The sequence below is a fragment of the Ranitomeya variabilis genome, chromosome 2 (genome assembly GCF_051348905.1).
Source record: "Ranitomeya variabilis isolate aRanVar5 chromosome 2, aRanVar5.hap1, whole genome shotgun sequence".
Lineage (NCBI taxonomy): Eukaryota > Metazoa > Chordata > Amphibia > Anura > Dendrobatidae > Ranitomeya > Ranitomeya variabilis.
This window is the reverse complement of record NC_135233.1, coordinates 891734749-891753158: the sequence shown is the minus strand read 5'-3', so window position 1 is coordinate 891753158 and position 18410 is coordinate 891734749. Positions and strand designations below refer to the sequence as shown.

The 18410-nt window shown below is 47.4% G+C and overlaps 1 protein-coding gene across 3 annotated transcripts in view; it reads left to right on the top strand.

Moving 5' to 3' along the window:
- Positions 1–2586: 2586 nt before the first annotated feature.
- Positions 2587–18410, top strand: part of FXR1 (FMR1 autosomal homolog 1) — a 117317-nt gene continuing 101493 nt past the window's right edge. For 2 of the 3 annotated variants that reach the window (XM_077290446.1, XM_077290445.1), the window contains exon 1: positions 2587–2940. In XM_077290446.1, the coding sequence (XP_077146561.1) occupies positions 2890–2940 (51 nt within the window). In that variant the 5' untranslated portion in view covers positions 2587–2889. Of the gene's footprint in view, positions 2941–3024; positions 3080–18410 lie in introns of those variants that run through there. The other variant, XM_077290447.1, reaches the window with a different exon arrangement.

Below are 18410 nucleotides of genomic sequence, written 5' to 3'. Positions count from 1 at the left end.
CAAAGGGATTCTCAAACCCTTTAGTAACCACGTTGCTCGCTAGCAGGAAAAAAGTCACCTCAGAAAAATATCAGAAAATTTGGCAGAAATTCCTGGAATTTTCGGGGCGACAATTGTCCCAGACCGGCCAAGAAGTCCCGGTAAAAGAAATTTTAGAGTTTCTCCAAAAAGGTCTGGAGAGAGGGCTATCTACTAGCACCCTGAAGGTGCATGTCTCTGCCCTGGGTGCGCTGTTTGATCTCAAACTTGCTGACCACCCTTGGGTCTATAGGTTCATCCGAGCCGCTTTTACATCTAGACCCTCAAAATTATCTCCCAAGGTGGCTCCCTGGGATCTAAATTTAGTTTTAAATGCTCTAACTGTTTCCCCCTTTGAGCCTCTTGATTCTATTTCAATAAAATCTTTGACACTAAAAACTGTCCTCCTGGTTGCTCTAACTTCAGCCCGCCGTACTTGCGAGCTGCAGGCTATTTCAGTGAACCCCCCTTATACTACCTTCCAGGATGACAGAGTAATCATCAAAACTGACCCGGCCTTCCTACCAAAGGTCAATTCCAAATTTCATAGGGACCAGGAAATTATCTTACCCTCATTTTGTCCTCAACCAAAATCCCAGGGAGAGCAAACCTTCCATTGTCTTGATGTCAGACGCTGCCTGCTTCAATACATAGAAGCCACAAAATCTTGGCGTCAGTCATCAGCCCTTTTTGTCACCTTCCAGGGGAAAAAAGGCCTCAAAGGCGACTATTGCACGGTGGTTGCGTACAGCTATCGCTTTCGTACTCTTCTTCTGGCCAAATTCCCCCACAGGGTGTTACGGCCCACTCTACGCGTGCTATTGCCACATCCTGGGCGGAAAGGGCAAACGCTTCGGTGGAGCAGATTTGTAGGGCGGCAGTATGGTCCTCACCCTCTACCTTCTTCCGACATTATAGGCTAGACTTAGGTCTTTCAAACTTGGCTTTCGGGAGAAAGGTGTTATCTGCTGTTGTCCCACCCTAAGGAGTCTTCTATTTCTTCCTCTCACGTGCGGTGCTGTCATGGTGAAGGGAAAAAATGATAATTACTGACGGGTAATTTGATTTTCCAGAACCATGACAGCAACGCATTAATTCCCGCCCTATCTTGGTGATGGTTGTGTGATTCACAAAAAAAAAAAATAATAATAAATATATATATATATATATATATATATATATATATATATATATAAATAAATAAATAGATAGTGTACATATATACATACTCTTGACATATAGATAAGAGCTAATATACAGCTATACAATGTAAATATGATATATGAATGTGTACTAACAAAGCGGTCATCTTCCATACTCTGAAACAAACTGAGGAGAGAGTGGCCGCCCCATTCTTTTATCTCTGCTACAGGTTTCCTGTTCCTGGGGGCGGATGCCATCTCTCACGTGCGGTGCTGTCATGGTTCTGGAAAATCAAATTACCTGTAATTATCATTTTTCCTGTATTGGATGTTTTCCTTTATTGGATGCTGCCCTTCCCGTGGTTGTTCCCTCCCGGGGAAAGGCCTGGCTATTCACTGCTTGCGTTGAGAAACACGTGATGGTGTCTCCGCAGCTATCCTCCATGCATTTGCATATTTCCCATAAGGGATGGGGGCAGTGTTCTGGATCACTGCGTTGAGAAACACGTGATGGTGTCTCCGCGGTGTTGGATGTTTTGGTCTCCCCGAGGCCAATCATCTGTGCCTTTACTGTCATAGATTACCGTCATGACTCATAAAATACTATGGACCGGGTTGGAGGAAGGAACTAGCCTGCCACACGTTCTCCTCAGGTACACTTAAAAGGTAATCTGTCCCATTCAGTAACGCCAGTTACCTGCAGATATAGGGATAGATATTCTGGAGGTAGGGAGCGTTTTAATACCAAGTGCCTCATTGGTGCTGCAACTGCAAGGAGAAAATTAAGTCCCATCATCCCTGCGGCAGATGCTTCCAGTCTTCCTACACATTGGTCACACTGTAAGTGTGATCTCACCCAGCCGCTGTGAGGGACAGCCTGAGACAGCACCGCCCTGATGACTGGAAGCAGCAGCTGCAGGGAGGATGCAAGTTCATTTTCTCCCTGCAGCCGCTGGCTGTGTGCACGCGATGCTGATTTTTCGCGTTAAAAACGCTATAACCTGGCATACGTGCTATTTACACAATTACTCCCATATCAGGAGATAAACAGCATTTCTGGACGCAAAAAGTTCCCTTTAAGTCCACTGACTGAACAGGGAAAAAAAATGCACCATGCAGAAGCTAAAGCAGAAATCTGACGGTCGCCACTATAGTCACCGAGTCCCTTCCATAGCAGTTTGCATCTATTTAGTTACAGGCGTTTTCTATATTGCGCCTTTGAAAAATGTCTTCTCACACAGCGGGTCAGATAAGGTGGGAGTACGATATCGTAACGATGGCCGCTCCACACCCCATAAGTGGCCATTAACAAGCCATGAGGAAAGCCATTACCTCAGCCATGTGTGACCCGGAGGCTCCCGGGATACGTGACACTACCGGCTATTTAGGGCCGGGGCTATATTTAGGCAGTCACACATGCAGGACAGTGTGGGACACGGTTCCCGCCTCCGTAGTCCATGGTGGGCAGGAAACACAAGCCCCCCTCCTCCAGCCCGGCCACATGGACGCGCAGACACCTCACTAGTTCCCGCCATTATAATAACGCCCACCTGCCCGCTCCTCAGCACACGGCGACCACCTCTACTGCTGCCTCCCACCTACTGCCTCCCTGTACTCGGGGTCTCCTCCCCTTCCTCTCCCTCTTCCCTCCCCCAGAATTTCTCCCTCCCTCCTTGGGTGACGCAGAAACTTTCTAGAAATCCTTCCCATCGCCCTTTGCGTTTCCAACATGGAGGACCTGACGGTGGAAGTGCGCGGCTCTAACGGAGCTTTCTACAAGGTAACGGGAATACACAGGCCGGTGGCTGGAATGGCGCGGGCACAGGCCGGGCACACCGCAGCACGGGACGGAGCCGGTGGCGCGCTGGGATCTCTGGGCTCCGAGGGCGGCAGGAGGAGGCCGCGGCGGCTGCTCTGTGGTGTGCAGGGGGCACTGTGGGGCGGGGGCTGTTCTACGGGGGGCACTAGCTCCCCTATAGGTCGGGATTGGGCCTGGTGAGCGGCAGATAGTGAGCGATATGTTGGGCTATCGGCCGACGGCTGGGGAAGCATCATGGGTACCACTGCCCGCGCCCTGGCCACCTCGTCCACTGCACCTGTGCTGGGTGCAAGGACCTGTGCTGGGCCGCATTTACTACTGGCCCTAGTGTGAGGCTCCAATCAGGGCCTGTGTACACTGGATCGGACCCAATGGGATCTTACTATATATAACAGTCGGTTATCATGAGGGATCCCCCTGGACTGTGTCTGATCTGCCCCGAGGGATTCCCCTCCCGGACTGTGTGTGATCTGCCCCGAGGGATTCCCTCCCTGGACTGTGTGTGATCTGCCCCGAGGGATTCCCTCCCTGGACTGTGTGTGATCTGCCCCGAGGGATTCCCTCCCTGGACTGTGTGTGATCTGCCCCGAGGGATTCCCTCCCTGGACTGTGTGTGATCTGCCCCGAGGGATTCCCTCCCTGGACTGTGTGTGATCTGCCCCGAGGGATTCCCTCCCTGGACTGTGTGTGATCTGCCCCGAGGGATTCCCTCCCTGGACTGTGTGTGATCTGCCCCGAGGGATTCCCTCCCTGGACTGTGTGTGATCTGCCCCGAGGGATTCCCTCCCTGGACTGTGTCTGATCTGCCCCGAGGGATTCCCCCCCGGACTGTGTCTGATCTGCCCTGAGGGATTCCCCCCCCCCGGACTGTGTCTGATCTGCCCCGAGGGATTCCCCCCCCCTCCCCCGGACCGTGTCTGCTCTACCCCGAGGGATCCCCCTCCCCCCCGGACTGTCTGATCTGCCCTGAGGGATCCCCCCCTCCCCCGGACCGTGTCTGATCTGCCCCGAGGGATCCTCTCCTCCTCCCCCCCCCCCCCTCCTCCCCCGGACTGTGTCTGATCTGCCCCGAGGGATCCTCCCCCCCCCCCCCCCCCCTCCCCCGGACTGTGTCTGATCTGCCCCGAGGGATCCCCCCACCCCGAGACTGTGTCTGGTCTGCCCCGAGGGATCCCCCCACCCCGAGACTGTGTCTGGTCTGCCCCGAGGGTTCCCCCTCCCCCCCCCCCCTGGACTGTGTCTGATCTGCCCCGAGGGATTCCCCCCTTCCCCCTGGACTGTGTCTGATCTGCCCCGAGGGATTCCCCCCCCCCCCCCCCCCCGACTGTCTGATCTGCCCCGAGGGATCGCCCCCCCCCCCGGACTGTCTGATCTGCCCCATTATTATTATTGCCTGCTCCTGGTAATAGTTGTACTGTCAGGGCACTGCTGACCAGGTGTAGTCAGGAGTCTGTACATACAGTAACTACAGACATCCCCTAGTAACAGGAGAGGTCGTCGTCCGCCTCCTTGTTCATTCTCATGCTGGGTTACCTGGCTTTCACTTTTCATATCTTGTGCACTTTTAGTTTGGGATTTGTTAGTTGATGCAGCTTTTGCTAGGAAACCATAAGGCATTTGTAAGCATCAACTTTTACCCATTTCCTTTCACAATACCAATTACTATTAGAGTAGCATTACCATGAGTAGCTCATCGGCCATTCTCCAGTAATACAAGTTTCCTGATCAGTTACGTGACTATTTGACATCAGTATTTATAAGCCAACACCAGGAGTGGGTGATAAATACAGAAGTGGTGACATGTTTGTTATACTTTTTCATTTGATTGTTCCCGTTCTGGTTTTGGCTACAAATACTGCTGTATAATGCTGAACGTGGCTTTACTGTGAGTGCTGTCAACGTTTGAGACATTGGTATACTATATCATGGTTTCTTTATCCCCTGTAGTCCACACTAGCAGCCATTTTCACCTGAAGGACCCGTACATACCAGCCCTGCTGTATGACAGCTGATAACACCAGATGTTTTAGAAATCCAGTGTCATCCACTTTTGGCAGCTGGACCTGTTTAAATTGGAGTTCAACCTACAGCTGATAACTACAGTAGCCTATTGCCTCCGCTGTCTTCCCACTCACCTTGCAAGGAAATGGTTGTTTGTCTGTGAGATGAAGTGATTGTGCAGGGAAATGGTAACAAACCACAGCGGCCCAAGACCACAGTCTATCAGAACTATTTCTTATTGATGTCTTTGAAAGTTTCTTGTATGACTCCTAGAGTTCATTCCGACCCAAGGAATGTGTTTTTTTTTTTTTTTTAAAGAATTTCCACTTTTCTCTGAAATGTCCCTTTTTAGGGCTCATTCACATGTGAGAAACTCGGATGAGTCTCGCACGTCAATACCCTGCACTCGCATCGGAGTGTGTGGCCGCGTAGCAATACATGCGGCCGCACGCTCTGCTCCTGAGTGCCGGGTATTGACGTGTGAGGCTCATCTGAGTTTCTCGCATGTGAGAATGGGCCCTTAAAGTTTTTGTCCACCTTTCATCACCGATGTACATATAGGTATATCCTACAACTCAAAACATAATCTAAAGCTGCTTGAAAAGGAACCTGTCGCGTACATGCTGTCCGATCAGTCGGCAGCACAGTATAGAGAAGGAGAAGCTGAGCATATTATGTAGGTTTGTGAAAAGATTTTGTATTTTATTCATAGAAATCCCTGGTGATTGTAAGCATATGAGCCTAGTAGGCTGTCCTACTAGTGAGTGACAGCTATATTTGCAATCATAGCCATAGGGGGAAGACTGTCAATCACTACTAGGACCGCCCACTGGACTCATGCCTACAAACACCAGAGACTTCAATGGCTAACATACAGATTTTACTGAAATGTACAAAAATATATATACCAGTTTGATCATCTCCTCCTGTTCTATAAGGCTACTTTCACACTAGCGTCGTACGACGAATTGCGTCGTTGCGACGTACCGACGCAAGCAGTGAAAGCGCCGCACAACGGGGGCAGCGGATGCTGTTTTCCAACGCATCCGCTGCCCCATTGTGAGGTGCGGGGAGGAGGGGGCGGAGTTCCGGCCGTGCATGCGCGGTCGGAAATGGCGGACACGACGCACCAAAAAACGTTACATGCAACGTTTTTGGTGACGACAGTCCGACGCAACACAACGCAACCGTCGCACGACGGTTGCGACGTGTGGCAATGCGTCGCTAATGTTAGTCTATGGAGAAAAAACGCATCCTGCAAGCAATTTTGCAGGATGCTTTTTTTTATCCACAACGACGCATTGCGACGTGCAGTGCACGACGCTAGTGTGAAAGTAGCCTTACATCCCACCTGTAGATCAGAAACCATTTTCAACATTGCGAGTCTACTGTTGTATTTTTGCTGTCTTTTCACATTTTGATTCATCATCACGTTTTGCAAATACGAAAGAAAAGGCTCCTGATTTTCATGTCAAATGAATCCTTAAGGTCCAGTGCCCACATCGTCGCACTCCTAAGAGTGTCCTTTTGGCATACATTGGGCACAAGTATATGCTCTATTGTCCTATTTTACTTAATAGGACAGTATATCTGCTACACTTTCCTGCATAGAGTAAGAAAAAAACAAATATTTTTTACAATAAGGTTTATTAATCAACATATGAAAGATATACCGTACCTATCGTGACATACTTTTGGAGAAATAGGCAAGGAATATGCTCATTGTTTCCCACTCTTGGAGGGGATGGAGTTGGTGATGAAATGTGAACAGGTCCTTACTTTAATTTATTCCTCGTGATAATCTTCTAACTCGCACAGATATGAATCTGTACAATAATTTGTAACGCGTCACTGCGTCTATGGAACAAGACAGAAGCCTAAAGTATGTTACCAGGGAGGTGAGCGTTTCAGTACAAAGTATTTCAGCTGTCCCTGTCGCTCTCCCATCCTGAGGCACATTGTCAGCTCTTTGAAATGTGTTGGCCTTTCTATTTATAAGCCGGCTTCCCTCAGTGTGTGGTTTTACATTATTGGATGTGTTTCTGACATTTCTGTTGACTTAATGTTGCAATTATTTTATTTTATTAAAAATGACTCTTGCTTTGAGCAGTACCATTAATATTCCTCACTGGAGCAAGGAGTTGGGTCCACTGTTTAGGACAGGGTTGTGGAGGTGGTAAGCCAAACCACCGGACTCCTCAATTTTCTTGACTCCGACTCCACAGCACTGCCTCACTACTGAGCATGTACATAAAGTGCAGCACAGATTCATCTCAACTTAGGCTACTTTCACAGTTACGTTTTTTTGAACACGTCGCAATGCATCGTTCTGTGAAAAAACGCATCCTGCAAAGTTGCCCGCAGGATGCTTTTTTTTTCACATAGACTTGTATTACTGACGGATTGCGACATATGGATGTGCACTGTATGCGTCGGTATTTGGCGGACCGTCGTAGCGAAAAAAACATTCAAGGAAACGTTTTTTCGTACGTCGTGTTCTGCATTTTTTACTGCGCATGCCCGGCCGTAACTCCTCCCTGGGACTTTACTGTGGGCAGCGGATGCGTTGAAACACTGCGTCCGCTGCCCACGTTGTGCTAAAAAAAACTCCAATGTCCGTCGGGACGTCACGCCGACGCCATGCGACGGCCGCATACCGACGGAAGTCTGAAAGAAGCCTAACAACCGAGATCCTTAGATCAGGAACAGAACAGACATTTATAGATCACTTCATAAATTTCCCAAGTTTTTAGGAAAACACAGCACATACTGCAGTGAACTACTGTACCAAACAGTCATTTTATACCGACTCCACAGCCCTTTCAGAACACGTCTCTATTGGTTATTGCAGAAATCTGCTATGGACAGTGGCAGTGTCACTCTGTGACTACAGACTTGTGAATCCTCACAGTGGGCACACATCATGCTGTGAGGAATCTACGGTGTCAGCCTCGGTAGCTGCGATCATGTGTCCGCAAAAAATGCGATATGCATACTCCTAGCTACAATCCGACTAGATCGGTGTGGAGGCCGGAAACAGTCTAGTTGTGTTTTTGCCGGTAACAGGCATATCACATGTTTGCGGTCACATGACTGCCATTTTCGGTTCTGACACCAGATAATCCTCACAGCACGCAGTGTGAGGATTCACAAGTCTGCAGTCACACAATTAAGGTACCGTTACACTAAACGACTTACCAACGATCACGACCAGCGATACGACCTGGCCATGATCGTTGGTAAGTCGTTGTGTGGTCGCTGGGGAGCTGTCACACAGACAGCTCTCTCCAGCGACCAACGATCAGGGGAAAGACTTTGGCATCGTTGAAACTGTCTTAAACGATGCCGAAGTCCCCCTGCAGCACCCGGGTAACCAGGGTAAACATCGGGTTACTAAGTGCAGGGCCGCGCTTAGTAACCCGATATTTACCCTGGTTACAAGTGAACACATCGCTGGATCGGCGTCACACACACCGATCCAGCGATGACAGCGGGTGATCAGCGACGAAATAAAGTTCTGGACTTCTAGCTCCGACCAGCGATATCACAGCGGGATCCAGATCGCTGCTGCGTGTCAAACACAACGAGATCGCTATCCAGGACGCTGCAACGTCACGGATCGTCGTCGTTCTCGCTGCAAAGTCGCTTAGTGTGAAGGTACCTTTAGTTTTAGACTAGACAAGTTGGGGCCCCCACAATTTTGAGAACAAACGAGATGTTTGTTCACTTGCTGCTACTGTTCTGTGTAGCAAGTGGCCAGAAGCACCATTGCCCAGGAGAGAGGACAAACCAGCTAGGCCTCCACTTTATGATCAGGAAGAACAGTGAATTAACAATTAAACCTTTACCTAGTCAGAAAACCATGATGATCTCCATTCGGGCACCCATGATGCAGCAACAATGTGTAAACCAAGTTTCAGAACATAAAATTACAATTTTCCAATCAGTTTTAGTGGTTTCTTAGTTTTGGGTGGGGAACAGCTAAATTAGCTACGTGTCCACTTCAGTCTCAGAAATGTTGGTTATCATACATGTAGAACCCTCACTAATCATAGATATCAAACAGTATACTATTGTATGATTGAAAAACCCTTTTAGTTTACTAATTGGGTACCAAAAACAGTGAGGATGGTAGCGGAGGCAAGCATCAGGAATTGGGAAGCAATTCAGGTATTCTAGCAGTTTTTTATGTTTGACGATGTGACAGATTCTTTTTTTTTTTTTTTTTTGTAACAGTTTTGCCCATACATTATATGAAAAAATCTTAAATGTTAATCCATGGGAAATATCATCTTAACCCCTTCCCGACCCATGACGCCACGTAGGCGTCATGAAAACCCGTGCCAATCCGACCCATGACGCCTATGTGGCGTCATGGAATGATCGCGTCCCTGCAGATCGGGTGAAGGGGTTAACTCCTATTTTACCCGATCTGCAGGGAGAGGGGGAGTGGTACTTCAGCCCAGGGGGGGTGGCTTCACCCCCCCGTGGCTACGATCGCTCTGATTGGCAGTTTCACTTTCAACAGCCAATCAGAGCGATTTGTAATATTTCACCTAAAAAACTGGTGAAATATTACAATCCAGCCATGGCCGATGCTGCAATATCATCGGCCATGGCTGGAAATACTGAAGTGCCCCCCCCCACGCCCACCGATCGCCCCCCCCGTCCTCCGTTATGGGGTCCGGTCCCCTCCGTCCGCCTGCCGGCTCCCCCGTCCTCCTGTCCGCTCCCTCCTTTCTCAGACCCACCCCCCCTGTGCTCCGTTCCCCCCCCCCCCCCGTGCTCCGATCCACCCCCCCACCACCCCTTCATACTTACCGATCCTCCCGGTGTCCGGCCGTCTCCTCGCTGGGCGCCGCCATCTTGGAAAATGGCGGGCGCATGCTCAGTGCGCCCGCCGAATCTGCCAGTCGGCAGATTCCTTACAGGTACATTTTGATCGCTGTGGTAGGTTCTATCACAGCGATCAAAATAAAAAAAATAAATAAATAAATAACCCCCCCCCCCCCCCCTTTATCACCCCCATAGGGACAATAATAAAATAAAGAATTTTTTTTTTTTTTTTTTTCCACTAGGGTTAGGGTTAGAACTAGGGTTAGAACTAGGGGTAGGGTTAGGGTTATGGGTAGGGTTAGGGGTAGGGTTATGGCATGTGCACACAGAGCGGATCGGCCGTGGATCCGCAGCGGATCGGCCGCGGATCGGCCGCGGATCCGCAGCGGATCGGCCGCGGATCCGCAGCGGATCGGCCGCGGATCGGCAGCGGATCGGCAGCGGATTGGCAGCGGATCCGCAGCGGATCGGCCGCGGATCGGCAGCGGATTGGCAGCGGATTGGCCGCGGATCGGCAGCGGATTGGCCGCGGATCGGCAGCGGATTGGCCGCGGATCGGCAGCGGATTGGCCGCGGATCGGCAGCGGATTGGCCGCGGATCGGCAGCGGATTGGCCGCGGATCGGCAGCGGATCGGCCGCGGATCGGCAGCGGATCGGCCGCGGATCGGCCGCGGATCGGCCGCGGATTGGCCGCGGATCGGCAGCGGATTGGCCGCGGATTGGCCGCGGATCGGCAGCGGATCGGCCGCGGATCGGCCGCGGATCGGCCGCGGATCGGCCGCGGATCGGCCGCGGATCGGCCGCGGATCGGCCGCGGATCGGCCGCGGATCGACAGCGGATCGACAGCGGATCGACAGCGGATCGACAGCGGATTGACAGCGGATTGACAGCGGATTGGCAGCGGATCGGCAGCGGATCGGCCGCGGATCGGTAGCGGAACCGCAGCGGATCCGCAGCGGATCCGCAGCGGATCGGCCGCGGATCCGCAGCGGATTGACAGCGGATCCGCCGCGGATCCGCAGCGGATTGGCCGCTGCGAATTCGAAGCAGTTTTCCATCAGGTTTACAGTACCATGTACACCTAAGGAAAACCAAATCCGCTGTGCCCATGGTGCGGAAAATTCCGTGCAGAAACGCTGCGTTGTATTTTCCGCAGCATGTCAATTCTTTGTGCGGATTCCGCAGCGTTTTACACCTGTTCCTCAATAGGAATCCGCAGGTGAAATCCGCACAAAAAAACACTGGAAATCTGCTGTAAATCCGCAGGTAAAACACAGTGCCTTTTACCTGCAGATTTTTCAAAAATCGTGCGGAAAAATCTCACACGAATCCGCAACGTGGGCACATAGCCTTAGGGTTAGGGTTGGAATTAGAGTTAGGGTTGGAATTAGGGCTAGGGTTTGAAATAGGGTTAAGATTAGGCTTGTGGTTAGGGTTACGGATAGGGTTAGGGGTGTGTTGGGGTTACAGTTGTGGTTAGGGTTGGGATTAGGGCTAACGGTTGGGATTAGGGTTAGGATTAGGGTTGGAATTAGGGTTACGGGTGTGTTGCAGTTAGGGTTGTGGTTAGGGGTGTGTTGTGGTTAGGGTTGTGATTAGGGTTATGGCTACAGATGGGATTAGGATTAGGGGTGTGTTGGGGTTAGTGTTGAAGTTAGAATTGAGGGGTTTCCACTGTTTAGGCACATCAGGGGTCTCCAAACGCAACATGGCGCCACCATTGATTCCAGCCAATCTTGCATTCAAAAAGTCAAATGGTGCTCCCTCCCTTCCAAGCCCCGACGTGCGCCCAAACAGTGGTTTACCCCCACATTTGGGGTACCAGCGTACTCAGGACAAACTGGGCAACAACTGTTGGGGTCCAATTTCTCCTGTTACCCTTGCAAAAATAAAAAATTACTTGCTAAAACATAATTTTTGAGGAAAGAACAATTATTTTTTATTTTCACGGCTCTGCGTTATAAACTTCTGTGAAGCACTTGGGGGTTGAAAGTGCTCACCACACATCTAGATAAGTTCCTTCGGGGGTCTAGTTTCCAAAATGGGGTCACTTGTGGGGTGTTTCTACTGTTTAGGCACATCAGGGGCTCTGCAAATGCAATGTGACGCCCGCAGACCATTCCATCAAAGTCTGCATTTCAAATGTCACTACTTCCCTTCCGAGCCCTGACGTGCGCCCAAACAGTGGTTTACCCCCACATATGGGGTATCAGCGTACTCAGGAGAAACTGGACAACAACTTTTGGGGTCCAATTTCTCCTGTTACTCTTGCAAAAATAAAAAAATTCTGGGCTAAAAAATATTTTTGAGGAAAGGAAACACATTTTTTATTTTCACGGCTCTGCGTTATAAACTTCTGTGAAGCACTTGGGGGTTCAAAGTGCTCACCACACATCTAGATTAGTTCCTTGGGAGGTCTAGTTTCCAAAATGGGGTCACTTGTGCGGGAGCTCCAATGTTTAGGCACACAGGGGCTCTCCAAACGCGACATGGTGTCCGCTAATGATTGGAGCTAATTTTCCATTCAAAAAGCCAAATGGCGTGCCTTCCCTTCCGAGCCCTGCCGTGCGCCCAAACAGTGGTTTACCCCCACATATGGGGTATCACCGTACTCAGGACAAACTGGACAACAAAATTTGGGGTCCAATTTCTCCTATTACTCTTGGGAAAATAAAAAATTCTGGGCTAAAAATCATTTTTGAGGAAAGAAAAATTATTTTTTTATTTTCACGGCTCTGCGTTATAAACTTCTGTGAAGCACCTGGGGGTTATAAGTGCTCACTATGCATCTAGATTAGTTCCTTGGGGGGTCTAGTTTCCAAAATGGGGTCACTTGTAGGGGAGCTCCAATGTTTAGGCACACAGGGGCTCTCCAAACGCGACATGGTGTCCGCTAACGATTGGAGCTAATTTTCCATTCAAAAAGTCAAATGGCGCTCCTTCCCTTCCGAGCCTTACCATGTGCCCAAACAGTGGTTTACCCCCACATGTGAGGTATTGGTGTACTCAGGAGAAATTGCCCAACAAAATTTAGGATCCATTTTATCCTGTTGCCCATGTGAAAATGAAAAAATTGAGACTAAAATAATTTTTTTGTGAAAAAAAAGTACTTTTTCATTTTTACGGATCAATTTGTGAAGCACCTGGGGGTTTAAAGTGCTCACTATGCTTCTAGATAAGTTCCTTTGGGGGGTCTAGTTTCCAAAATGGGGTCACTTGTGGGGGAGCTCCAATGTTTAGGCACACGGGGGCTCTCCAAACGTGACATGGTGTCCGCTAAAGATTGGAGCCAATTTTTCATTCAAAAAGTCAAATGGCGCTCCTTCCCTTCCGAGCCCTGCCGTGCGCCCAAACAGTGGTTTACCCCCACATATGAGGTATCAGCGTACTCAGGACAAATTGGACAACAACGTCCGTGGTCCAGTTTCTCCTTTTACCGCTGGGAAAATAAAAAAATTGTTGCTAAAAGATCATTTTTGTGACTAAAAAGTTAAATGTTCATTTTTTACTTCCATGTTGCTTCTGCTGCTGTGAAACACCTGAAGGGTTAATAAACTTCTTGAATGTGGTTTTGAGCACCTTGAGGGGTGCAGTTTTTAGAATGGTGTCACTTTTGGGTATTTTCAGCCATATAGAACCCTCAAAATGACTTCAAATGTGAGGTGGTCCCTAAAAAAAAATGGTTTTGTAAATTTTGTTGTAAAAATGAGAAATCACTGGTCAAATTTTAACCCTTATAACTTCCTAGCAAAAAAAAAAATTGTTTCCAAAATTGTGCTGATGTAAAGTAGACATGTGGGAAACGTTATTTATTAACTATTTTGTGTCACATAACTCTCTGGTTTAACAGAATAAAAATTCAAAATGTGAAAATTGCGAAATTTTCAAATTTTTTGCCAAATTTCCGTTTTTTTCACAAATAAACTCAGAAATTATCGACCTAAATTTACCACTAACATGAAGCCCAATATGTCACGAAAAAACAATCTCAGAATCGCTAGGATCCGTTGAAGCGTTCCTGAGTTATTACCTCATAAAGGGACACTGGTCAGCATTGCAAAAAACGGCAAGGTCATTAAGGCCAAAATAGGCTGGGTCATGAAGGGGTTAAAAACTCCCCCAGAAAGTCGAAAATCATTATATTATTGTTTATTTATATAGCACCATTGATTCCATGGTGCTGTACATGAGAAGCGGGTTACAGCCAAAGTTATAGATATCTTTTACAGTAAACAAATTTACGATGACAGACTGGTACAGAGGGGAGAGGACCCTGTCCTTGCGGAAGTACATTCTACGGGATAATGGGGAAGAGCTAGAAGGTCGGGGGTGCAGCAGCTCCGATGTTGATGAGGAGGCAGCTCTGGTGGTGGTGAGGCGGCAGAATGGTTATTGTAGGCTTTCCTGAAGAGATGGGTTTTCGGTAGTGATGAGTGAGTGTACTTGTTGCTCGGGTTTTCCCGAGCACGCTCAGGTGGTCTCAGAGTATTTGTAACTGCTCGGAGATTAAATTTTCATCGCCTTAGCAGCATGATTTTCAGCTAGTAGCCAGCCTGAGTACATGTGGGGGTTGCCTGGTTGCTAGGGAATCCCCACGTTTAATCAAGCTGTCTAGTAGCTGTAAATCTTTTAGCTGCAGCGATGAAAACGAAATCTCCGAGCAGTCATAAATACTCAGAGACCACCCGAGCATGCTGGGGAAATCCCGAGCAACTAGAACACTCTGTCATCACTAGTTTTCAGGTTCCGTCTGAAGGATTCGAGGGTGGTGGATAATCGGACGTGTTGAGGCCCAGAATTCCAGAGGATGGAGGATGTTCGGGAGAAATCTTGGAGGCGGTTGAATAAGTGTGGAGGAAAGTAGGATGTCTTGTGAGGATCGAAGATTACGTGAGGGAAGATATTGGGAGATTAATTCAGAGCTATAGGAAGGGGACAGGTTGTGGATGGCTTTGTAGGTCAGTGTTAGTACAACCCCTGTCAAAAATTATGGAATCACTGGCCTTGGAGGATGTTCATTCAGTTGTTTTAATTTTGTAGAAAAAAAGCAGATCACAGACATGGTACAAAACTAAAGTCATTTCAAATGGCAACTTTCTGGCTTTAAGAAATACTAAAAGAAATCAAGAACAAAAAATGTGGTAGTCCGTAATGGTTACTTTTTTAACAAAGCATAGAGGAAAAATTATGGAATCACTCAATTCTGAGGAAAACATTATGGAATCACCCTGTAAATTTTCATACCCCAAAATAACACCTGCATCAAATTCGATCTGCTCGTTAGTCTGCATCTAAAAAGGAGTGATCACACCTTGGAGAGCTGTTGCACCAAGTGGACTGACATGAATCATGGCTCCAACACGAGAGATGTCAATTGAAACAAAGGAGAGGATTATCAAACTCTTAAGAGAGTAAATCATCACGCCATGTTGCAAAAGATGTTGGTTGTTCACAGTCAGCTGTATCTAAAATCTGAACCAAAAACAAACACGGGAAGGTTGTTAAAGGCAAACATACTGGTAGACCAAGGAAGACATCAAAGCATCAAGACCGAAAACTTAAAGCAATATGTCTCCAAAACAGGAAATGCACAACAAAACAAATGAGGAACGAATGGGTGGAAACTGGAGTCAATGTCTGTGACCGAACTGTAAGAAGCCACCTAAAGATAATGGGATTTACATACAGAAAAGCTGAACAAAAGCCATCATTAACACCTAAACAGAAGAAACAAGGTTACAATGGGCAAAAGGAAAAGCAATGGTGGACTGTGGATGACTGGATGAAAGTCATATTCAGTGATGAATCACGAATCTGCATTGGGCAAGGTGATGATGCTGGAACTTTTCTTTGGTGCCGCTCCAATGAGATTTATAAAGATGACTGCCTGAAGAGAACATGCAAATTTCCACAGTCATTGATGATATGGGGCAGCATATCAGGTAAAGGCACTGGGGAGATGGCTGTCATTACATCTTCAATAAATGCACAAGTTTATGTTGATATTTTGGACACTTTTCTTATCCCATCAATTGAAAGGATGTTTGGGGCTGATGAAATAATTTTTCAAGATGATGATGCATCCTGCCATAGAGCAATAACTGAAAACATTCCTTGAAAAAAGACATAAGGTCAATGTCATGGCCTGCAAATAGTCCGGATCTCAATCCAATTGAAAATCTTTGGTGGAAGTTGAAGAAAATGGTCCATGACAAGGCTCCAACCTGCAAAGCTGATCTGGCAACAGCAATCAGAGAAAGTTGGAGCCAGATTGATGAAGAGTACTGTTTGGCACTTATTAAGTCCATGCCTCAGAGACTGCAAGCTGTTATAAAAGCCAGAGGTGGTGCAACAAAATACTAGTGATGTTTTGGAGTGTTTTTTTTTTGTTTGTTTGTTTTTTCATGATTCCATAATTTTTTCCTCAGAATTGTGATTTCATAATTTTTGCCTATGCTTAGTTAAAAAAAGTAACCATTACTGACTACCACATTTTTTGTTCTTGATTTTTTTTAGTGTTTCTTAAAGCCAGAAAGTTGCCATTTGAAATTACTTTAGTTTTGTGCCATGTCTGTGATCTGCTTTTTTTTCTACAAAACTAAATAACTGAATGAACATCCTCCAAGGCCGGTCATTCCATAATTTTTGCCAGGGGTTGTAGTTCGAACTGGATTCGTTGGGGAATTGGGAGCCAGTGGAGGGATTTGCAGAGTGGAGACACAGGGGAGTAGCAACGAGAGAGGTGGATTAGTCGGTCAGCAGAGTTGAGGACTGGAGTGGTGCAAGAGAGTTAGCGGGGAGGCCGCAGAGGAGGGTGTTGGAGTAATCGAAGCGGGAGATGAGGGCATGCACAAGAGTTTTAGTAGGTTGAAGGCTGAGGAAGGGACAATTATAGAGTTGTATCTGTATATTTAAATAGAAACCATAAGGTTCAGCAAAAGCAATAATCAAATTAGAACATAGGGTGGGGTGGTTAAAATTCCCTGATAATCCCCACCCTCTTCCTACCTATCCACAGAGGCTGGCACCCTATTTGCAAAATGGCGCCCTCTCAACATATGATAACCCTAGAGAGTTCAAATCAGCACACTAACCAATGTAGGATAGGTGGATAAATGATTGTACTTGTGGTTACAGCACTTTAACAGAAGAACCTTTCTTTGATTGTTAAATCTAATTTTTGACAGCGCAGCATTATTAAGCAATTTCACAATAATATAATGGTTAAAAAAAAGTCAAGAACCCATGTACACGGCAGCATATTATATTGTAACTATATGGTAGCCCGATTCTAACACATCGGGTATTCTAGAATATGTATGTAGCTTATTTATGAAGATTTTAGAATAATACATTGAATACACAGGATTCGGCTGGCTGCGACCAATTAGCGAAGCATGGTTCAAATCCCGCGCCAATTCGCGGCCGGACTGCGCCTGTCGCTGATTGTTCACGGCCGGCCACGTAGTATATAGCACAGCCACGTAGTATATAGCACGGCCACGTAGTATATAGCACAGCCCACGGAGTATATAGCACAGCCACGTAGTTTATAACATACCACGCACGTGTATAGCACAGGCCGCGTAGTATATAGCAATGTGGGCATCATATCCCTGTTAAAAAAAAAAAAAAAAGAAAAAAAAAAAAAAAAGAATTAAAATAAAAAATAGTTATATACTCACCTTCCGTTGGCCCTGGATCCAGGCGAAGCATTTACCGATGCTCCTTGCGCGCTCCGGTCCCAAGAGTGCATTGCGGTCTCGCGAGATGATGACGTAGCGGTCTCGCAAGACCGCTACGTCATCATCTCGCGAGACCGCAATGCATGGAGCGGTCACCGGAGCGTCGCGAGGAGCGGGAAAGGCCGGTTCTGGATCCGAGGGGGCGACGGACGGTGAGTATATAACTATTTTTTATTTTTTAAATTATTTTTAACATTAGATCTTTTTACTATTGATGCCGCATAGGCAGCATCAATAGTAAAAAGTTGGTCACACAGGGTTAACGCATAACGCGGCCCTTTAACGCTGCCATTAACCCTGTGTGAGCGCTGACTGGAGGGGAGTATGGAGCGGGCGCTGGGCACTGATTTCGGGGAGTAAGGAGCGGCCATTTCGCCGTGGACGTTTTGCCGCGACCAATCAGCGACTTGGATTTCCATGACAGACAGAGGCCGCGACCAATGAATATCCGTGACAGACAGAATGACGGAAGTGACCCTTAGACAATTATATAGTAGATAAGTCATTTCAGGAGCACTTGCAGCAGAGTCTCTTCTTCTCTTCATCTCCCACCTTCCATCTTCATACAACTATTAGAAACAACTATTTTTTCGTGTTTTTTCGCGATAAAAAGCGCATACATATGCATCCTATCATTTAGAATGCATTCTGCAATTTTTGTGCACATGATGCGTTTTTTTTCCGCGAAAAAAACGCATTGCGGTTAAAAAAAGCAGCATGTTCATTAATTTTGCGGATTTTTCGCGTTTTTCCCGCTATTTAATGCATTGGGGAAAAAACGAGCAAAAAACGTGAAAAAAAACGCATGCGGATTTCTGGCAGAAATGTCCGGTTTTTGTCAGGAAAT